The sequence below is a fragment of the Rhipicephalus microplus genome, chromosome 9 (genome assembly GCF_043290135.1).
Source record: "Rhipicephalus microplus isolate Deutch F79 chromosome 9, USDA_Rmic, whole genome shotgun sequence".
NCBI lineage: Eukaryota > Metazoa > Arthropoda > Arachnida > Ixodida > Ixodidae > Rhipicephalus > Rhipicephalus microplus.
This window is the reverse complement of record NC_134708.1, coordinates 94217980-94233005: the sequence shown is the minus strand read 5'-3', so window position 1 is coordinate 94233005 and position 15026 is coordinate 94217980. Positions and strand designations below refer to the sequence as shown.

General features: G+C 42.2%; 1 protein-coding gene across 1 annotated transcript in view; it reads left to right on the top strand.

Annotated features, from left to right (window-relative positions):
- LOC142771413 (uncharacterized) overlaps positions 1–10732 on the top strand; it is a 49040-nt gene extending 38308 nt beyond the window's left edge. The window contains exons 4-5 of the mRNA XM_075872894.1: positions 3961–4044; positions 10469–10732. Of these exons, the coding sequence (XP_075729009.1) occupies positions 3961–4044; positions 10469–10626 (242 nt within the window). The 3' untranslated portion in view covers positions 10627–10732. The remainder of the gene's footprint in view (positions 1–3960; positions 4045–10468) is intronic.
- Positions 10733–15026: the final 4294 nt, after the last annotated feature.

The following is a 15026-nucleotide window of genomic DNA, read 5'->3' as shown; positions in this document are numbered from 1 at the left end:
CCAATCAGTTCCTTCAAATCTGCGTTTACTGTCCTGCGCTTTGTCCGACGTCGAAAGGTAAATTTTGATAACCGCGTGGTCACTACCTAGGTCAGCAGATGTGTTTTGCCATGTGGTGGCTGCCGCCTCGGCATTTCTTACGAAGGTGAAGTGCAAAGTCGTGTTCCTAGAGGTGCAGTTGCCTATTCTCGTCGGGTGTGCCGGATCTGTTATTAAAGTGCAGTCGAGTTCTTGCGCGTCTTGACCTAGTTGTCTTCTCTTGACCGTGCTGTATCCGTATCCCCACGCCGTGTCTGCCGCATTGCAATCACCCCCTACAATAAGCGTCTCAGACCCAGCAATCTTGAGCGTCCTCTGAAGCAACGTCATGAATCATTGACGCTGCTTCGACGGGCTACTATAAACGTTCAATAGAAATATGCTTTCTTTTTTTTGTTTAGTGGAGACTTGTCCGATGAAAGCGTGTTCCATCTGGACGCCGCTTAGATTGTTTAACGAACGTGAGACGCGTTCTTAGGAGCGTGAATAAACCCCTTCCATTAATTTTGCTGCTGTGCGCTTCGTAGTCTGTTAAGGTAGCCGCGTTTTTAAGCGCTTGAAGTAATATTACAACTGCTTTTCATGTTGAGTGCCTGATGTGTTGCAGTAGAACTGCCTTTTTTTCCTGCGAAGCCACGGCAATTCCACTGCCATATAACTATCCTTTGATTAGAGTTTGTCATCTATAAAATAGTGTACAAAACTACGCAGTTGTCTACTAAAATGAACCTCATTAGCCGTCAGTAAAATGACATTAGCAACTACTTCACGACCCTAAAAGTAGACCACCTATATTAAAAAAAGGTTGAGCCGCCGTGTCCAATGCAAAGCCAACCTATCCACCTCTTCTATATTTCGAACACTTCTCTCATCCTAATGATGATAGTGCCGCTCTTTGTCGTTCACACAATATTTAACATCCTACACGCCCCCACATTGGCGCCTCTGGACAAAGAAAACTCAACGCTCACATGAGTTCCGGGTACAAAGTGTACGTCAGTACTAGTAAGGGTTCCGCGTCGGTCCTAGTAGATTGTAATCCGAGTCTCCTTCTGCGCTTGATCTTCCAGCGGTGTTTCCGGCGCTTGTGCCACATACGTGCTATTGAGTGCGTTGACTGCAATGCACCTGTGCTCTCGCTGAGCAGGTTTTCTTGACATGAAAGCTCACAGATAAGAATCTTCCAGCAGGATCTTGTGAAACTATCTTTGAGAAACCTTTTTCCCGGCTTTCTCCTGCTTGCGGCATTTGCCTTGTAAGCCTCGGCCTTCTGGCTCCGCCTTCGGCGGGTTTGTCTCATTCGCCACTGTGACACTGGGCGGGCATTTCACCAATTCACTGAAATAATATGTGCCATGCACATTCCTTTGAATATTTTCTTCTGCAGCTTTCTCGAAGAGCCGAAGCCTTCAGCAATGCAAGAGGCTTATTTTTGTGTCGTCATGGCCTTTCCTTTTTTTTCTTCTGTTTCTTGTCGCCTTGTGAGCTGGCCTTCCTTTTTCTCCGTCGGGCACGTGAACGCAGGCTGATGAGGGCTTTTTAACGTCTGAGTCTGCCAGCTTTTGCTTGGACGCTATATCAATATCTCGTGAATGGCCTTTTAGACCTGCAAAGCCTTCTTCGTTCTCAATTATGGGAATGCTTTCCGCCTCAAACATCGAAGTTGCAGATCTCTTCACAACAGGTTCATGGGTATTGAACGCTAACGACAGTTCTGCAGGCGTGGGCCAGGTCCTTTTAAGTAGTGGTTGTTTTGCGCAGGCTCGTTCGATGTTCGTTACTTCAGTCAAGGTCCTGATTTACTCGCATTTACATGCTGAAGAATATGTCCTGAGGCTGACTTAACTGGCATCTGTGCTACGAGATTTCTGTCCAAAAGGCCTTGGCTAGATGGTAGTGACGCAGACGCAGAGAGTGCTTTTCTTTCTGCTTCCATTTTAATGTGTAGTCTTGCTGTCTCGAAACGAGCCTGCCATGACTTTAATGCGTTGGCGATTTTAAATTCGGTTCTGACTTTTGCTAAAAATATCTGGCGCTCATAAACTTCTGCCTCCTCCATCTCCGCTTGCAAATTAGTGATGTCGACTGCATCTTCTATTTTCTGGTCGATTCTTCTGAGTTCTTCATACTGGTCAATCAAAACGAGGTGAATACGTAGTAATTCATGAATTGGTGGGCGATCCGATTGCCGAAGACGTTTGACGTCTGCGATGACCTGCGTGACAGCCTTGCGTGTTTGACTCCGCCTTTCGTAGAGCGCCTACAAGATCCGGTCCAGTGTCGAAAACGTGAGAAGTCACTAGCCAGCCGTATCGCGAGGCGAAGTCGAAGTCAATACGGCCTCTATCGCAGAAGGTTCACACAACGAATATCCGTCACTTGTCGGGCTGTCATTCTTCATGATCTTGTGCATATCGGGACAACATTGTGAAGAGCGAGTCAGCACTGAGCTGGAGAAGACGTGAGCCTCCCGACGGGGCAGCACTGCACGGGACTCATGGGGCTGCACTGCTTCGTTTACCTATGGGCTGCCTTGCCTTGTGAATATCGGGCCATCGTGGTGAAAGGTGAGTCAAGTTGGAGCCGAAGTAGACGTGAGGGCACCCGTCTCACAAACCTCCAGACGATTCCCGTACTCACGTCAGTCCATGGGTGCTGCTAGTGATCGCAGTTGCAACCGGAGTCGCGCTCTCAGGTCTCAGCTGTGGTTAGGCCTCGCACAATAGCTTTCCTCATAGCGGCTTCACAAAAGTCCTCGAGGCTAGGACGGTGGTCGAAATTCGTGAAGTCAGCTCCATCTCACCTTTGAAGGTCGTTCCTTCCGGTCTTCACGACACCAAAATGTTGAGGAAAGGACGAGCCGCCATACCCATGACAAGGCCCGCCTATCCTCCTCTTATGTGAAAGGAAGTGCATGAAAGTAAAGACACACACCGACACTGGGGGATTGGCCAAGAACCGGGTAGTTCTGACTAAATACGGTTAATTTTTAGCTCACGGTTTGTAAGCTATAGAAAAAGGCAAATATTAAATGATGCCGAACACTTCTGTCATCATAGTGATGACAGTGCTGCTCTTTGTTGTTCACATAATATTTAACAACCACAAGCCTAAAGTATGAGAGTGCGTGCAAGTTCACCTGTAGTAGGTAACAGAAGGCAACGCTTCAGGAAGTATCAGGCCCTGCCGAGGAGTCAGCTTACGTTAGCGATAAGTTATCAGCCAGACGCCCATGATTTGCAAATACCATTGATCTCCCAACCGATGCCTGACGGGAACTAACCATTAGAAGCCATTGTAAGTTAGAGCTAGTCAAGACTGGATGAGGATTAAGTAAAATTGCTCAGCGCAAGCCATCGCCTTCGCATTCAAGCGTGCACATCCTCGTAGGCTAAAAAAAGACTTCGATAACTTTGCATCATGTTCTTGTTACTTTTGGTTTTATTTATAGCCATTATACCGATGATGTCACTGCTTAGAAATAATTTGTGGCCATGTCCCTGGTTCTGAGCACATGCGCACTTTTTTCTCTCAAAGGTCAGGGACGCATGAGCGAATGCCTATATGGTGCACTGCAAGCATTTATAAATCTAAGGCGTACCCAAAGAACTAACTTTGCAGCAGGTCAAATCACTTAGTAATTGAAGCGCTAACAGCTCAGATCGTATGCTCAGCCTTCCTACTCTTCACTGTAACCTGTAGTTTACAGGAGCTGAATATAGTAGTTGTGATTTTGTACTAGCGTAGTTTATGCTTGCACTCGAAATAATCTAAAACCTACCCGTGTTCTCCTTATTCACAGCTTGGAAATCAATGCAAGGAAAATGCACAGTATTAGCTCACTCCTGCACTATATGGATATGTACCCTACTTCTGTTACAAATGTTTATTATTGGCTTTGTATGTTTACTTCTTTTTCAGACAAGTTCCTTAACGTTGAAAATATACTTTACATGCATCCGGACGAATCATGTGCGGTGTTTAGGATCGAGTCACTAATACATTGTACGTACTTGCATTTGGTTCATACGGTACAAAATAGGCCTAATAAAAATACAAGCAGTTTTTTGCCCACATGCAACATATCAAGCGTAGTCACACGAGAAAACGTGCTGTCATAGAAGGTGTAGTAATTTGAGGATAGAAGAGAAAAGGGAGCCTTCAAACTGTCTGCTGCTAAATGTGACACTTCAAAAGTAGCTCAAGTGGGCAAGTGACAAGGTGGGATTTAAAGGGTTAGAGTATTTGTATTGTTAGGATTACTTCTCTCTTACCTTCTCTGCAGCCAGCAAAACGTGATAGTAAACAAGCATTCTTCTAATTTAAGCCCCTAACTTTAAAATGCCAAAAAGAAGCATCCTAGGACCACTCTTGTATTGCTTATAAATAATGACCCTGCTAACATTCAAGATTTTGTTGACTTTGTTGTTTACGCTGATTGAAGCACCATAATATTTACACTAAAAAAACAAAACAGATAAACTTCTAAAGAGAAACGAAGTGCCAAACAAATTATCAGTCTGGTCTACTGCTAATTGTTTTGTAAATAAAGGCTACTAAAACAAAAGCCATTATCTTTAGATCCAAGGGTACTAAAATTGATACAGAAGTAGTGCAGAAGTTCTAGGACTCACATATTTGCTTATTACTTCATGGCAAATGCCGAGGTGATCTTCTTGAAGAGCGCATTTCATAGAATCTTCGCATATATGGTACGGCAACGCAATTAGCTCGAGTCACTGGTATGTGGTCTATGGTTCGTTATTCGCTTCCCAGAACGTTAAACATTCTCATTTACAACTCCTTATTTCTCTCAGTTTTAAGTTACTATTACCTTATCTGGGGAACTGAAACTACGTATAACATAAGGATATACATGATATACAAAAAAAGCCATTCAAGCCATTGCGAATACTTCCTACGAAAGTCATTCAGAACCACTTTTGCGCAATTTGCATTTGGTCTAACTTCCAAACCTATATAAGCGTATCCGAAATAAACGCCATGCCAAAATTCAGAAAAAAAAATACCGGTCTCCTAAAAGCATCGGCTAGTTGCCTCTTAACGTACATTCACGAGACACCAGAGTTCGGAAAACGTGGGAGGTGCCACGTTGTAGAACTACTCATGGTGAACAAAGTTTGTGCATACAGTTACCACGTCTCCTAAATAAATGTTTTGAAGCGTGTGGGTCTTATCGAGTTTCACTTTTCGCGCTTCAAATCATTCCTGTCACTAGCCTCTTTCTTTTTTTAGAGATTGTTTTTATGGCAGAATTTTTCTCGTGAAGCTTAGCTCGTATTATATATTTAGGTTGTGGACTTCATTCAACACTTCCTGTATGATTATTACATTTTCACTTTCGCAAAAATACTGTATTATGTAAATATAAAATATTCAATTGATTTTGTACCAAGTACTGCTGTCTGTCAAATGTCAGTTGGCGCTTTCAAGCCCATTTTAGAGGCTTTTTTCCACTGCCAACATTACTGTACTCTGTGCCTTGATGTTGAAAATTAACTCAGGCTGAAACCCAAAGTAAAATTATAAAGCAGATGATTGCAACACCGTGTAAAAAGTCCAAGGACGAGGAAGAACTTGACGAGAGCTTCATGGCGTCAGGAGATTGTCGACGATGGGCCGATTAGTGAGAGCCACGCTGACGTCGGAGTTCGTGGAGGCACAATCGTTCGGCACGGAATCCAGGGAGCGAGTCTGTCATGCACAACCTGCTTTAGTATGCCGTGTACAACGTATATACTGCTGTAGGTTTGTCACGCCTACTTCAATGTGTGCCTAAATTTGACACTATAGGTTGTAGGCGCAGCCAGTAGTTTCGCATTTTTGAAATGAAAGCATGCAATCATCGTGGCGCGGGTTGAGTGTTTATAAAGAATTCAAATAAAGCTAAAACTTTGCACTATTCTTCTCATCGCGGTGCTAGCATCGAAGCTACGGAAAGCCTATAAGACGCTTAGCTATGGAGTGGTGAGCTTCCGCTAGTCTTTCCTGCTCTTGTGCTCTCTCTCTCATGCTAAAGACGTGAGATGCCGGCTTTTCTCTGAAAACATTTTAGTAAGTGGCTATCGCAATACATGCATCGGATTTCAGCGAAAGCGATTTTTCAGTTGTCGCAGCTTGTGGACTCTGTAGTTTATTTATTCATTGTTCATTATGATCATAATGATTTCGGAAGGGTGTACCGTGTACTTAGAATAAGAATGATAACTTTATATTTTGCTTCGAAAATATATATGATATTGTTGCAAGTAAAATTTATGGTTGGATTGAATTGAGGAAAGAAAAGAAGGTAAGTTAGTCTTCATATAGTAAATTATAGCAGTATCTTGGTTGCAGTGCACAATAATGAAAAATTCAAGACATTTCAATACTTTCTGGTGGAATATATCGTATGACGCAAAAAAACGTTTTCAAAATTTAGTTAGGAATGGTTGTATTAACTGACCTCAGCACAGGTCCTATGGCAGTAAAGAAATAAGAGTATGAGCGTTTTTTTTTAATAATGCTTAAGACTGCTGAGTCACTGTCCCGGTGCCTTCGTTAAGTTTGTCAGCTGTGACTGGGTTTATGCGCCTTTGGAAGATGAGTGAAGTTGCAGGGAAGGGTCTTAATTTTAAGCAATATTTGAGTTCACATTATACATTTATGCACAGCTGTGAACACACTGACGTACATATATACAATGTAGTTGAACTTCCCCCCCCCCCCCCGAGAAAAAAGAAAAAAAATTACAGCATATGCACGAAGCGAGTGATGTTGTGTGGGTCGAAGCATCCATCCGTTCCTGCTTCTGTGCCTCCACGCGCCCGGCAGTCCGTCTGTGCTTTCGTCCGTCCATCCGTCTTTCTATGTGTCCGTGCCTCTGTCCGCCTGTGCATCTGTCTGTGCGTCCAGATGGATGGACGGACAGACAGCATCACGCACGGTGGGACGGACAGATGAATGGACTCACTGGTTGAAGTACGCCAGGACAGACGCGTGAAAGAACGGAAGCACGGAAGGACAGATGAAATAACGACGGATGGATGGACAGAACTACGGACCGACAAAAGAACGGACTCACGGATGGACGGTCGAAAGCACTGACACACGCACAGATGGATGGACGGACGAAAGAACGGACAGAAGAACGCCCGGACAGACGTATGAGCAGACGTAAGCATTCACGGACAGACAAAAAGACAGACGCATGGACAGACTGACAGAAGCATGGACTGAATGGGCGAACGGACAGACTCAAGGACAGTTGCACACACAGGAATAGACAGGCGGACGCTTCGCCCAACTCATCATTCACTCCGTGGACATGCTGTGAAAAGCACTAATGCCATCTGGTTATATTATTCCCAAGGACATATAAACACAAGACCATCTTTGAGCAACCTATAGATTAGAGGTCGCTACATACTGCTTACGGAGGAGGGAACAACCCATGGTCTAAAGAACTTGGCCCCAAAATTTAAAACATGCAGCTACGCCATTGATGCAACTTCAAGACAAGACCACCACAGTGGAAGCAATAACTATCGCAGGCATGTTTGAATTGTTAGGTCCTTGTGTGTCGAAAGGAATGTGCTAGACCACGTTGTTTTGGCTTGTGGGAGAGCTCCCATAGTGCACTCCTGATTAAAAAACACATTTTCGAAGAAATGCCACAATGGGATATCTCTGAAGTGACAGTAAATTACTAGACCTTCAAAATGAACATTTATTAGCTTTGCCGTTTTCTATTTTTCTGCGTTTCCAAACTATATTCTCTAATGATAACAGCAAGTGCGTCCGGCTCTATGTTAACTGTTTTAATTGATCCGCTGGGTTCGGAAAGGCAATATTCATCAACTGCAAAACAGCAACAGTTAGAGACGCAAGGAAAGCACGATTTCATAATGCTGCTCCTATACACTGCGTGTGGGCTGATTCAGAAAAAGCAGAAAATTTTTCATCGTATGAGGCTCACCACCACGAACGCTGTTTCAGCACCGTACAGCGTTTTCCTACCTTTGAAGAGCATTTGATAGTGAAGAAGGCATCGGTAAAATCCAGCTTACAACTCGTCTACATTGGTCTATTGAAAGTGCACTTGATGAATTGCTGCTACCAAGCGGTACTTGTGTTATCAGCCCAAAGCTGTAGACGCCCTAATAAACTTTCAAGTCATCTAATTGTATTCCCTCGGCCTGAAAATAATCAATATATGCTCCCATAAGATGAGAAAGTGCAAGATATTTGTGAAAACAGTGCATAACGTGACTTTTCACTCATGTCACTGTTTTGTTCAAGTGCAGAAGAGTTGCCAAAGGGTTTCAGATAAAGAAACAAACAAAGTACGTGCATAAATAGTCTGTGTAGCCCTCCTAATAGCCAACAGTTCTTGTGGACTTCTGTACAGCGGTGAAACGAATTGCCTCAAACTCAACCTTGCGATGGGACTGGACACAAAATAGAAGTGACAAAAACATGCGAAGACTAACAACTGGGTATAATTAACAATGAAATGAGCGTTTCGATGGTCCCAAATAGCGTGACAATAAATATTGGTATTTCCACTTCACAAGCCACACAAGGATTTGATATGCACGGTTTTATAGCGTGAGAACTGTCTTTAATTCACATGAAGTCCTTCATCAGTTTTTTGTTTAGCATTGATGCAGTTGATGTTCACTTTGATTGGTAGCTCAAAAACTGAAGTAATCACCAATGTAACGTAGTGCACACCCCTTTGATCTCGATTTTTCTAGTCATCGTTTTCTTCATCGTCTGCTTTTCTCCCAGATGTTGTGCTGTAATGTTTTCAGAGGGGGACACAAGTTGATGAGTAAGATAAGGAATGCAGAATAGGAGAAAAAAACGAGATAAAAATCGCAAGAGAGAAAGATAAAAAAGATTCCTGGTGAAACAATTTTCGTCGTGATAGTTTTGAACTTGTCTTCCCAGGATTTGTAGGCAAGCATCTTGACCATCCAGGTATCCAGAAAGTTTTTTTTCTTTTTTACATCTGTGGGAATAATTTCTCAAATCTTGTCAATATTTGACACAATTGATCTCTTTAGAATTAGGCACACACGTCCACATGCACGAGACACACAGAATTTTAAATTACCCAAGGCTTCTTCTAAAGCGCAGATATAATGTCAACAAGGACATGTAACTCATTGAATAGGTATGTGACGGTCTAATGGAGAGAAATGAGAAAAGAGAGGAAAATACAGTGCAGAAAGAGTAGGAAAGAGGAGAATACAATGAAATATACTAAGTCAGAAAAGCTAGAGAGGAAATAAAAAGAATGCAACTAAAGAGGAAGAGAGCAAGAAATCAAGTTAATGAAAGAAAGGAAAGACCGAGAAAGAAGAAGAGAAAGAACTAAAAAGCCAGAGAGAACGTTGTGGTGGCAAACGAAGAAGATGCTTAGAAAAAGAATTGAGGTTGAGAAACAGAAAATACGACATATAAACAGTAAAACGCCGCAAAACGTTGCGTAAACAGAATGAGTTAAAGAGAAATACAGATTAACAAATGAAGAAAGAAATAGCAAGCGAGATATAAAAATGAGAGCAGGAGCAGGATTACGAAAAAAAAAGAAAGAGCGAAACAGGGAAAACAATAAATATGCAGAGGGAAAGACACTAATACATATGAAGTGGGAAAAAAAGTGGAGTAAGATACGGACTGGAATCGGGATAGAGCAAACTGAATAGTAAAAAGCAGAACTGCCCCACTACGGCTTTTGGGCATGACACAATTATTGGGAAGCGGCCTTAATTTGTTGCTGGCCTGTTGCTTTTTTTTCATGGCTTTCAAGCGTTATGTTTCAACCCCATTGGGGGTCACTGTATTTATACTAAGAGAGTTCAGAAGACCGCTTACATGTTGTGTTAGTATCATTGATACTTTGTACTTTTTGTCTCACTTCCTGCCTTGTGTACCAGTACACCGCGCAGTATGACCAAAATAAGTGTCTCGAACGTGCCAAACTTCTTACGCACTTCCAGAACTCCCTCACTGTGCGGACGGCGTTCTGTGAGTCATGGCAGTTACCTGTGCTCTTTTACGATCATCGCAGCGCCGAAAGGTTATTCGCTGACCGGCAGCGATGACGAGGTAAACATCAGCAAGCAATGATATCTAAAGGCTGGGCTCAGTAAGGCTGAAAGTTGAAAACGTCAGCTCAAAACAGCGGGAGATGAACATGACCATTTTTTCTGTCCTGGTGTGTTTTAATTCGACACCTTGTGACAGCTTGGAATCGTCCTACCTCAAACGAATAGCGTGCCCTAATAAAAAATTTTGCCTAACATCAATGCATCAGGAAAAGACATAACAGACTCTGCATATTTCATGTACACAAGGATTTCGTAACTGTTAATCCTGGTACAGTTTACTGAATTCACATCTACTTTTCTCCCTGTAGGGGACGTCATCCGCCACGATCTGCGAGTCAAGAATTCTTCCATACATCGAAAGCCTCGCAAAAGCTGTAGTAGGTATTATTATAGCGTCATAAAACTTGAACCATCCTACAAAATTTACGTTCCTGGATGTCAGAAGGCGCTCAAAGAAGGCAGATAGGTACACATCCCGGTTATCCCACTTGGACAAGTTTTTCTAGTTTTAGATGCAACTGTCGCAGTAATGTTCCTGATTTCTCGAGTAAATACGAGTAAAGCAGTACTTAGTTCAGTTGCATTCTTCCTTTTCAAGAAAGTGCAATACTCACCCTCATGCTGCTGTCCTACAGAGCATCGCAAATCAAAAACCTTGTTTATTGGTGCGTGCCGTGCTTTGCACCATGCACGTTCTCTCACTTCCACTGATATTCAGGTGATCTTAAAAGCGTGACACAGGATTTGTTTAGCCTTGGGATCTACTTAGCTGTATGATCGAAAACCCCGCTGAATGTTCGTCTGTTGCTGTAAAATCGAAGAGATTGAAAACATCGGTGCCAACTGCATAAGCCGTAGTGGCCCTGGCCAGAGCTACTGCGAGCGGAAATTGCACCGGAAGGCTGCCGCCATATGATTCGATAAATGTAACGGTAAAAGTGATCCCAGCATTGCATAAAAATAGGAATAATTATTGGAATTAATTCTCCATTAGCATATATTTTCACTTAAAGTGACAGAGAATAAAGATCTTGACATTTTCTAGCTTGAAAACTGCAAAGCTGGTCAAAGAATGCGCCATACGCCATGTGTTGGAGAAAACGTATCGGCGTTGCTCCGGGTGCCGTTATTGAAAGAAAATAAAAGAAAAAAAAACGTATGAGCGTTGATATATATACGTCCTTGTAAAAATTAGGATCACTAAAGCTAGAAAACATTTTAGAAGCATTCGCAAGCTGTCTCGTTTCTCACGTGTCGTTCCATCTTCAAGTACCGCATTGTTTGTTACCATCGCAACAACGTCCTTAGTACGCTGGACGTAACAGGCAATATGTCATGCGAGCTTTTTTTAAGGTAGTGCTTTCAGTTCATTTCGTCGGGCAGCCTTTCAACGTCAGAGGGTGATTAAAAACGGTAAGGTGAGCCCAAAAATTGGAGTTAAGGGTAAGCATCCATTTATTGTATGTTGATAGCCCTAAGATGAATAGTTTTGCACTGCATGGCTCTATTGCTGCTGTTTTTGCGGCACTCATCTCTTAAGCCGCAAGTGTACACAACCAGCTAGAGAAAAATGTAAAAATATGAAGTCGTGAAAAGTGTTGGAGGGCCCCTTTAAGGAAGAAACTTTGTTATTCTTTTAGTGACGAAGCACCTCAAGACTGCACAACGTCCCTCCGTAATGAAACAACCGCCATGCGTATAAATCAGATGTTGAAACGGAAAGAGTTGTGAACCGCAAAAAGTTATCAAAACAAAGATAATAACAGGCCCCAACACCAGAAATGCACTGACGTTTAACCACCCATCAATCATCACATATGAGAAAAAAAAATGTTTAGATAAAAAGGCTGTTAGCCACAACAAAATGGAAGGCCACAATTCGTAATCCGATGCACACTGCTTCACTCCTATTCATCATCATTCACTTCGTAGATGTGCATAGATTTTTAAATATTTAATCTCTACTAACACTGATAAGAATATTCGATATGTATCTCATAGCCCTTCATGTTAATATTTGTCAACCGATTTTCTCATCACCATTCGAACACAAATGTGTCACCTGAGTGCTGCCCTGTCGTAAGAAGACGTACGACACACAATATTTGCGTTATTCGGAGAATGAGGAGCAAGATATAGGCGTGAGCGACAACAATTAGAACACATCAATTGGATTTTGCAGAACGTAGCAGCAGGAAGGCGGAGTTGGTGAGCGCTAGATTGGGATGCCACTAAAGGCTCATAGAAAAATGTATGCCTGGCAGTTCAATACATACATTCACATCAGCAACTTGCGAGTGATCTACGAGAAAATCTGTCCGTGACATTGCATTTCATATTGCTTATGGTATCGCATTTCATACTGGAGATATATTTCTAGAAGCCTGGCTGCATAACTATGTGAATATTGTCCCACCGCCATATATTAGGAGATGCAGTGCTTCTATAAAATTATTATTTTAAAGAGGGCTGAACAAGTCTGGTTCGGACGATCGATATCGGCTACGTCCAGGTTAGCATTTCTGCTGGCACCAGCTGGTGCGGACAGTGATGGTCTGATGAACGCCCTACCCAGTCAATGCGTATAGCTTGATTCTTACATACGAAGCATAGTATTGGGATTGCGCATTTGGAAATCGACGTGAAAAGGGCACCGTGCGTTGCGCTTGTGATAAATGAGCAACAAAGAATGAGACATTTTTGTGTTATAACATAAACTCTGCGAGAATGTTGTTGAGGTGCATTAATTCGGAATTTTTTTTCTTCATACGACTTGGGGCCACCGATATTCACGTTACTGTAATTACTGTAACGCCTGGTGTCGATATCTAGTTTTCTGTGGCTCAAGTGCTTTCCAAAAATTTTACCATATTACCCCTCAAGATAATCAAACATAGCAGACGCGTAGCCAGAAAGTTTTTTTCAGAAAGGGCATCATCTTGATTTCGACAGGGCCACCCCCTTAAAATGGCCATTTTTCGCTCTCTATGCCGTGGCGAGAAAAAAATTTTGAGGGGGGGAGGGGCACGTGCCAAGTGTGGCACCCCCTGACTACACTCTTGCAACATAGCGTTTAAAAGTGAGAAAAAGCACATGCATGGTTGAAACACCGAACTTTTCAAGTCTTACATTTAATAGAAACCCGGTCTTTTCAAGTGGGCGGACATGTATTGAAAACTTTCTTTTCATTTCAGAAGTATTCAGAAAACCATATTTCCTTCCGGTTTTAGAGGAAAGTGCACAACACACATTTTGAGCTTTCACCAATCAAAAGTGCCCAATTGGTGGGCCTTCGCGTAGATGGTAGTCGATGCTACATAATTACCAGTATCGCACATGCTACACTCTGTTATCTGAATGCATTTCCATGATCTGCTTTTCCTGAATGTCTTGATCAGTAGCATTTGCCCTGTGGACACGTAGAAGTAAGTAGCATTGAAATAGTTCTGAGTTTTTGAATAGTGGTATGTCTAGTGACAGTCCTGGAAAGGCGCAAGTTGTTCATCGCCAAACTGTGCTAATTACTGATGTACCACTGAGTGACTATTACACCCAAGTTCAAAGAAACGACCAGTGGGATTTGAACAAATATAAATATATAAATCTTGGGAATAAATGCGCAGTCTCATCAAATTGCCTTGTTCGTCCACATGAACGCATGCTATGCGCGCATTTTACCATGCATGTGTCATTAACTGTCATAGTTACTTACTTTAGCCCCGAGAAAAGCTATTGCGTGCAATGCTTTCATCTCCCGGAATGATCACCATTCTGGATTTTCTGTGGCATATAAGTGTGCTGTATTTCTTCTAAATGGACTTCAACAAGTTTTTACGGTCGAGGGAACGACAACTACAAATATTTGGTGAAATGTATTGTTTAGGCCCACAAAGAATCTAATGAGTGATTTTTAGAGCAGACTTTTTACGGTCGAGGGAAAGACAACTACAACTATTTGGTGAATTTATTGTTTAGGCACACAAAGAATCTGATGAGTAATTTTCAGAGCAGACTTCCAAATGGTGTGATGTATAATTATAAAAAAAGTTGTAATGCTCAATAAATCCTCCTCAGTAAAAAATAACTTGTACAAGAGAGGACAGCTATAGAGTCAGAAAATGCACTTTGCTGGTGAATTAAACCTGATATATTTAAGAAATAGTTACCGCACAATTTCTTTTATTTCACTACTGCCTTATGTCGTGGAATAATAGAAGAGACAAAAAAACAGATAATACCCAAATTCCGAACTTGATACTATTCAGCGTTTGAGTAGACACAGTGAACCAGGAAATGGTGGGACAAGCGCGCACTTCCGAGACTGATTTTCTGCTGCACAAAATTACACCACCTATACAAGACAAAAACTGTGCGTTTAAGCAAAGCAGCGGAAAAGCAAGTAACAACCGAGCCGTAAAAAAGAATGACTAACGACAGCGGCACACCATGTGCTAGTGAATACCAATAAAACAGTTCTTCACGGAGACTAATACTGAAGCTTTACTGACACAAATTTCTTCCTATTCTGTTCAAAGCTCGCTAATTATCTTGGTGCCGTCATGACGTTGACCCACAAGATCTCGAAATAGTCTTGAGTCTCTCTTCTTTTGCTCTATCTACCTCCGCGCTCGCTATTCGAAAGCATTGAATACGAACTGTCGTAATTCTCCTTATTACCTGAACTGCATTTGGTTTCATCAGTGGGAAAATCAAGCATCTCGCAAAGCTGAACCCAAAAGCGGCACTTCGCTGTTTCAGCCACTGAAGATGCCAGGACTGACTCAAAGATTCGACATAGTCTTGTTTATGCTCTATACTCTGTGATCTCTGTTATTTAATCCCTTCAGTATCATTTTGAGATGTAAA